At 50.9% G+C, this 8245-nt stretch overlaps 1 protein-coding gene across 2 annotated transcripts; it reads right to left on the bottom strand.

Annotated features, from left to right (window-relative positions):
- Positions 1-364: 364 nt before the first annotated feature.
- Positions 365-7598, bottom strand: LOC123931317 (myeloid cell surface antigen CD33-like). 2 transcript variants are annotated; one of them, XM_045988298.1, is made up of 7 exons: positions 7485-7598; positions 7039-7419; positions 6556-6834; positions 6278-6325; positions 5239-5335; positions 4923-5004; positions 365-1110 (listed from the first exon to the last, which is right to left on the bottom strand). In XM_045988298.1, the coding sequence occupies exons 1-7, from the start codon at positions 7525-7527 to the stop codon at positions 946-948; spliced, it is 1095 nt and encodes a 364-aa protein (XP_045844254.1). In that variant the 5' UTR covers positions 7528-7598; the 3' UTR covers positions 365-945. The 2 variants fall into 2 exon arrangements, with proteins under 2 accessions (XP_045844254.1, XP_045844255.1); XM_045988299.1 differs by lacking the exon at positions 6278-6325.
- Positions 7599-8245: the final 647 nt, after the last annotated feature.

Here is an 8245-nt window from a genome sequence, read left to right as displayed (position 1 = left end):
CCTTACAGCTTCCAAAGCCTAAAATATTTGCTATCTGGCCCTCTAAAAAAAAATTTCTGACCCTTGACCTGGAATGTCAAATTAGAAGCTTGTAAATTAGTCTTTGGGGCTGAGGAGATGGAAAGGTATTTTGACTGTGGTCAGCCCTGACTTTTAGGAAATTCTCTAAATGTTAATATGTGATTTTGCTTCTAACAATACTAGTAGGAGGCAGGCAGGATGGAAAGGGAAGATTCAGGAAGGGAGAGGGGTGATGCTGGAAGCCAATTCAGGAAGGGGACCCATGGGGAGGGTCTTGTTTTTCTGATAAATATTCAATAATATTTATCATTAAATAATACATCTGGATCTACAGTTTATTTTTTCCAGCTTTATTGAGATATAGTTGACACATAACATTGTGTGAGTTAAATTATACAATGTAATGATTTGATATATGTATACATTACAAAATGATTACAACGTGGGAGGGTTTTGAAGTGAGACTGACACATTGCTGATAAGGTGTCCCAGACAGAACACACCCAACCCTTTGGATGAGATGTCACCAACACCTTTCTGTTCAAGGGGGAAGGAACTAGTGTGCACCAAACTCTCACAGTGCATCAGGGCCTCTGCTGGGTTTTTCCTAGATGCACTTTTATTTACTCCTCGTGGCAACCCTGTAATGCAGGACTTCTTACATCCATTTCGCAAAGCAGGAAATTGAGTCATGGAGGGGTAAAATGGTTTGCCTGATGTCATACTGTCGATAAATGAAAGCATGGATTGCACCCCAGGCCTCTCTGGTTGTAAAGCCTTGCTTTCAATATAGCAGGAAACTCATATTCAGGTGTTTGTAAACCCATTGACTATGGGGTTGTTAACTCTCCAAGAATCAGCCTTTGGTCCCCCTTCCTGGAGTGTATGGATGCTCTCTCCAAGACTGATGCGCCAGATGGTTCCTCATTGGGTCCTGATCTCTGAGTATTCTGCATAGGTGCCCTTCTCCATTCTGTGAAAGCTGACGGAGGCATAATGCAGATCCTGCTCCATTTCTGAGGTGGGGGGCACTCCTGCAGAACTTGTGGAGTCAGCAGGGAGGTCTGACTTGGACTCCTGCTGGTAATCCTGTTTAGAGAGCAAAGAAGGGGTCAGAGGAAGGTGGGGGGGGGTTCCTGAGGTAGGGTGAGGAGAAGGCAGAGAGGGTCCATGAAGTGAATTTGATTCTGACTGGACATTGTTCTTTCTTCCAATCTTTTGTCGAACATTTCTTATGTGACAAATCTAATACTATTGGTTGTTTTCAAATTTTACTAAGCAGTCACTCAGACCTGTGTGGAAAAGACTGTTATTTTACAGAAAGAGAAACCAGGTCTCAGAGAGGTTATACATCTGTTGATCGTGAATGCAACCCCAGTCTCTCAGGCACAGGATACATGGGAGTGTGTTTACGAAAAGCTCACTTTTCTTCTGGGTGTGTCTTCTTCATTCTCACCCTGATACCACATTCACAACACCTCTGACACCAGATGTGTGGGGTTTTCACCACGCCAAACAATTCTCCAACACCAGCTGGGTGGCCTAGAATTCAACTTGATTCTGATGCTCTTTACCCAGAGATAACACCAAATCCAGAGATTAAAGGCTCAGACTTACAAGGATCCCCCACCCCCACTTCACCTGCTTAGAGGTCCAGGTTGTCACCTGTGTTTGTCACCTGACACCTCTGACCAACTGGTTATAAATTAGCAATTGTCACGAGCCCCACCTCAGGTTCCATTAATTTTCTAGAGTGGCTCACAGAACTCAGGAAAGCAGCTTACTTACTGTTTACCAGCTTATTACAAAAGAATGTGATAAAAGACACAATACAGATGAACAACCAAATGAAAAAATGCCCAGGGTGAGGTGTGGGGAGGGAGCGAAGGCTTCCACACCCTCTCCAAATGCATTCCCATCATCTCCATGTGTTCACCAACTTGGGAGTTCCTTGAACTCCATACTTTGGGATTTGTATGGAGACTTCATCATGTAGACATGATCAATCACTAATTCCATTTCCAGCCTCTCTCCCCTCCCTGGAAAATGGGAGAGGGGTAGGGCTGAACATTCCAAGCCTCTAATCATGGGGTGGTCTTTCTGGTGACCAGTCCAAACAGGAGCCCACCCAGAGTCACCTTGTTAGTACAAAAGATGCTCCTATCACACAGAAGGTTCCACGGGATTTAAAAGTATGACCATCGCCAAACTGTGGAAGGAACCAAGATGCCCTTCAATGGAGGAATGGATAAGGAAGATGTGGTCCATATACACTACGGAGTATTATGCCTCCATCAGAAAGGATGAATACCCAACTTTTGTAGCAACATGGACGGGACTGGAAGAGATTATGCTGAGTGAAATAAGTCAAGCAGAGAGAGTCAATTATCATATGGTTTCACTTATTTGTGGAGCATAACAAATAACATGGAGGACCTAGGGAGGTGGAGAGGAGAAGGGAGTTGAAGGAAATTGGAAGGGGAGGGGAACCATGAAAGACTATGGACTCTGAAAAACAACCTGAGGGTTTTGAAGGGGTTGGGGGTGGGAGGTTGGGGGAGCTAGGTGGTGGGTAATAGGGAGGGCACGTATTGCATGGAGCACTGGGTGTTGTGCAAAAACAATGAATTCTGTTACGCTGAAAAGAAATTTTTTAAAAAGTAAAAAAAAAAGTATGATCATTTTCTGCTACAGACTAATTTCTCTCTAGATTTACGATAATATTTTTCAAGAGTATTTCCACTTCCCATCTTCCCATTTTCTCTTGAACTCACTCCAGTCAAGTAAACTTCCTCTCCCAGGCAACCAGATCTGCTTTTGATAAGATCAGCTGTGACACTGTTTGCTAAATTTAAGGTTCATTTCTGAGAACCTATCTTGCTGGACTTACTAGCATTTGAAACAAATAAGCATTCTCTTCTCCCTGAAGCTTCATCTCCCTTTGACTGTCAGGACCCAACCCTACACTCTCCTGGTCATTTCTTTTTTCTCAGTGGTTTTCCTGTGTCATCTCCACCTTGTGTCTCTGTCTCTCCCACTTACTTATACACTCAGGGTTATCACGCTGGAGTCCTCTTTGGGATCTATGAATGTGTATGGGCATCCATAACATCTATGACATCTGTAGAGTCATCACGGGCATCTATCACACCCATTAAGTAGAGGCTGTGAACTATCTTTGCTCATATCCCATATACACTCTCTCACTCCATTAGCAAGTCCTGATTTATCATTGTTACCCAGGACTAAGTCCATCTTATGGACTGAACTGTGTCCATATGTTGAATTTGTAAGTTGAAGCTCTAACGCCTGATGTGACTGTATTTGGAGATGAGGTCTTTAAAGAGGTAATTAAGTTTTAACAAGGACATTAGGGTAGGACCCAAAATGACTTATGTCCTTATAAGAAGAACAGACAGTGGAGATGTGTGTACACAGAGAAGAGGCCAGGTGAGGATATAGAGAGGAAGCCGACCATCTGCAAGCCGGGGGGAGAGTTTTCAGAAGAAGACACCCTGCAGGCACCTTCATCTCAGACTTCCAGCCTTCACAACTGTTTCTGAAAATGTTTCTGTAGTTTAATCTACTCCATCTATTTGGTGTCTTGTTATGGGAGCCCTAGCAAACTGACACGGTCTGCTTTCCCTCCACACCTAGCATGGAACCCAGCGTGGGGCTTGAACTCATGACCCTGAGATCAAGACCCGAGCCAAGATCAAGAGTCTGATGTTTAACTGACTGAGCCACCCAGGCGCCCCCTTAGCCAGAGTTTTAAATGAATAAATGTCAGTCAGAGCTCAGAGATGAGCAGGACTAGGGCAGGATGACAGAGACACACGAGAAGGAGCGCACAGCCCAGCAATGATTCTGAGATGCAAAGAGCTCACTCCACTTGAAGCGAGTGAGCAGGCCAGTGATGAAGGCCAGTGTTGGGGGTTAAAGCACTGATGGTCACTCTGGTGACTCTGGGTTTCCTGCCCCAAACGCCAGACCCTGTTGTTTGGGCACCCGACTTTCAGCAGGTTGAGGAGCCGTGCTTTTCAGATCTGGGCCTGTGGGACAAGGATCTTCGCGGAGGAGAGGTGGGAGGGCTGCAGCAGGGTAAGGACTAAGAGGGGAGCTCCGCCTGAAGGGAACGGTTGCATTACTCTGTAATGAGAAGAGCATGGATATGCTCTGCTGCATTCTTGGTGCAGGAAGAGCAAGGCTGGGGCAGCACAGGGTTGGGTCTCGGGCGGGGTGTCAGGGACACAAGTGCCATCAGGGAGGCGGACAGCCAGCAGGAAGAATATGTTTAAGAGTGCATTCACGACGTGTTTCTGAGGCTTTAGCATCTGGGGCCTTGCTGACCTTAGAGGAACTGTCCCTGCCAGAACTAGCCAGTCTCTGGAGATGGAGGAGGACTGCCAGCAAGCCTGCCTTTCATGTGCAAACCAATCCGTCCGAAGCTGACATTCTGGGTCCCTGTTCCTCAGCATAATCACCCCTGGGCCAGGCATCAAACAACTAGGGACACCCAACACCCCAGAACCTGCTGAAATGATTCAAACTAGCCAATCCTGAATCTGCTTACCCTGTCTCACCATGCCTTTCCTGTGGAAACCACAATAAAGGCCCTATCCATGACTCCCTTTGCCCCCTCTGCCTCCTGCCCCACCCTAGCCCTGCCCCATGTGGTCCTGTGTGGAGGGGTGTGCCTCTCTCCTCCTGGGAACTGTGAGCAACAGAGTGCGTTTTCAGCGGCGGTCAGCTCCTGATCTGTTAGTCTCAGATGCCTGAAGGATAAAACCTACATTTTCAAACAAGCAGGAATTTCTGGGCATGCTAAATGGAGCATGGCTGTGGGCCACCCCGGGAGATGGGGAAGAGAGCCTGCACGCCAGGATGCCCACGTCACTCACCAGGGGAGCTGGCTGTACAACCGGGGGGCTGCTGTCCATGCCCACTGCTCTCCGGGACGCTGTCTTCCTGCAGTTCTTCACTCTGATGGAGACACCGGGGTCTCTGACATGGGGTCGCTCTTCTGAGGCAGGTGGAGGGTGGGGCGAGCCCAGGAGCCTTCATATCAAGGCTTTGTAACAAGGTCCCCATGTTCCTAGACTGCTGGGACCAGAGCTGGGAACACACTCATACCTGGCACCCTTTGCCTTTGTTCCAGGACCTCACAACCCCTGCAAGTCCCACTTCTCCCCCCTCCCCCATACCCACCCAGCTCACCCAAAGTAGATAAGGCAGAGGCAGAGAGCAAGCAGCGTGGTGATACCAGCTCCCGCAACGGCACCTAGACTCACTCCTGACCAGATCCCCAGTTTCCCTGTAGACAGAGACACTTGGGGTGAACGCCAGTCTTGATGAGCATGGGCACTCCAGAGAGAGAGAGAGAGACATATGCACAGAGCTCCCTGGGATGCAGAAAGTCCCTCCTTCCTCCCTGGAAGGAAGGACTCCACTGGCCCCATCACTCAGGGTCAAGGTGGTCCTCCGTGCTTCCAGAAGCAGGGGGAGGCAGAGGAGTTCTCAGACCTTTGGGTCTCCTCGTCCTTCCTGGCTATGCCTCCTGGGAGCCCGACACCCAGAGTGAGGGATGTGTCTCTGGGCATCACCTATCAGCCATTTGGTGGGCACCAAAAGAGTCCTAATGGGGCTCACTGTCCTGGTGGGGGCCAGATGCCATTACCATACCAGTGGGGGTAAGACTGGGCTCAGAAGGCTGAGGAATGATAGTCAGCAGTAAAACTACTCTGCATGACACCACTAGATGGATACATGTCATTATAAATTATCCAGTCCATAGAAAGTACAATGCCAGGAATGAACCCTGATGTCAACTATGGACTGTTAGTGATAAACGCATGCCCATGTAGGTTTTATTGTAACAAAGTACCCTCTGGTGGGGGTTGACAGTGAAGACGCTGTGCATGTAAAAGCAGGGCTTTGGGAGAAATCTCTCTACCTACAGCTCAATTTGCCAATAACCTGAAACTTTCCTCCTAAAACTAAAATTTACTGAAAATGCTTCAGTCCTTCAGAGACCAGAGGAAGATAAAGACCATATTCAGGGTGGTGGGGAGAAAACTGCAGGTCACCCTAGCAAGACTGGAGTGAGAGGGTATGAGACAGAGGGCTGAGGGGGTTTCTCAAGTCTAACCACAGCCCCCCATACACCCCCACCTGTTGAGTCTCAAGTCCCACTCTGAATTGACCTGACAAAGAGCCTGGACAGTCAATGCCTCATGGACGGGAGGCTCCTTCCTACCTGGGCTGTGTCCCAGGCAGACACCAGTTGCTGGATTCTGTGTGGCACCTGGGATGGGAAGAGGGGATTTCCCTCTTCAGTGAGGCGGGGGCATGTGAGATACATGTAGGTATCTTCTCCTCACCCCCAGACACCACAGAAACACAGGAGGGACAGGGCTTGAGTCCTTCTAGGTCCCACACTCAGACAGACCTCCCAGTAAAACTCCGAGGCTCCCCAAACCGACCTTCCTGCCCCTCACCCCTTCAGGGAATCGGGCATCCTTGCCCCACACTCACAGGTGACATTGAGCTGGACGGTCCTCTCCACCATCACACCAGCTGCAGGGAGGTACACTTGACAGGTGAGGTTGGTGCCGTGGTCCTGAGGCCGTGGGGTGAGGGTGAGCACCGAGGAGAGGTGAGTCCTGGGACCCAGGGAGGTGAGGGCAGCTGATGTCCAGGAGAAGATGGGCGGCGTGCTCCTCTCACAGGCCCAGGGCACAGAGCAGGTCAGGTTCCTGGGGTGTCCAGACTCCAGGGTCCCCGGGATGAGGATGTCAGGTGTGTGGTTGAGAGCTGTGAGGAGATGGAGAGACACGGGAATCAGGGGGAGGGTCCGAGGTGAGACCCTGAGAGAAGCCTCAGGCTTTGGTCCAGCTCCTGCTTCTGAACGTTGACATGTGTTACCTCTAACCCTTCCCAGGAGGGGGTGTCCCATCCTGGCTCTGACCCAGGACCCCCATCCATCCACTGCAGCCTCTCCTGGAGTCTCCTCCTTACCTGTCACTTGCACGGAGAGCTGACTCTGCATGTAACTATATCTCACATAAGGCCCACTCTCCACTCTAAAGAAGTACGTCCCCGAGTCCCTTCTCTGTGCATCTCTGATGTCCAGGGAGCAGTTGTAGGCCTGGGGGTCCCCGAGGAGGCGGAATCGGCCCTGGGTCTCCTCCTGCACTTTACGATCTGGGTTGTTTGTGGCCACTGGAGCATCGTGGTCTTCACTGGCCCCTTCCCGGAACCAGTAGCCATGAGCAGGGGAAGACCAGCCCCAGTAGTCCCTGATGTTGAAGTGGCAGGGCACGGAGATGCACAGGCCCTCCTGCACCGTCAGGGACTCCTGCACCTGCAGCTGGTATCTTGGATACTGAGCCAGGGACCCTGTGGAGAATCGAGGGTCAGCAGCAGCCGCCGCCCACCTGGCCCCCTCCCCTCGGCCCACTCACCTGTCCAGAGCAGGGCTAGAAGCAGCAGCAGCGGCAGCAACATCGTTGAGATGGAGGGTGTGTGGGCCTCCTGTGGGTGAGGGGGAAGAGGAAGGCAGCGGGAGGGAGGCTGAGGGGGACCCACGGGAAGCTGGGGAGGAGCACAGGGCCTCGTGGTTCACAGAAGAGGAACCGCAGCTCCAGAGCTCTCCCCGCTCTCTACGCAGAGCCGGCCACACCCTTGGCTGGACACCAGGAAGACCTATCCAGGGAGGAGACAGCAGGAGCAGACCCCTGTCTTGCCCCTCATCTCGGCACTTTCCTCTGGCACCAGAGCCTGGACCAGGACCTCTGAGGACACGTGAGGCCTGGGACACAATGAGTCTCCTAAGGTCTCTTCCACCTGAGGGGCTTGTCTGCGCAGCACCGTCTACACTGGGGAGCTAGTCAACTCCTGGCTAGACCTGGAGGGTCACAGCCTCATCTAGACCCTCAGGTGTTCTGTCCTGGAAGGTAGATGATTCTGTAGGTCTGTGTGAGCCTCTGGGGCAGAAGGAGAGAAGGGATCCTGGGTGAAGAGAAGGCAGCAGCCATTCATACATTCCTTCATTCATTCTCCATGAGCTTAGTGAACATCTGTGTTGGGGGAACTGGAGACGAGACAGCTGGACCTGGCCTGGTCCATCCCATGATGCAGTCCCCACCCAGGGAGCCACTTCCTCCGTAGACACACCGGACTTTCTCTTTGTCCCTGTGAGGTTCACAGCTGCAGACACTTAGTC

The sequence above is a fragment of the Meles meles genome, chromosome 19 (assembly GCF_922984935.1).
Source record: "Meles meles chromosome 19, mMelMel3.1 paternal haplotype, whole genome shotgun sequence".
Classification (NCBI taxonomy): domain Eukaryota; kingdom Metazoa; phylum Chordata; class Mammalia; order Carnivora; family Mustelidae; genus Meles; species Meles meles.
This window is presented reverse-complemented; position numbering and strand designations above follow the sequence as displayed.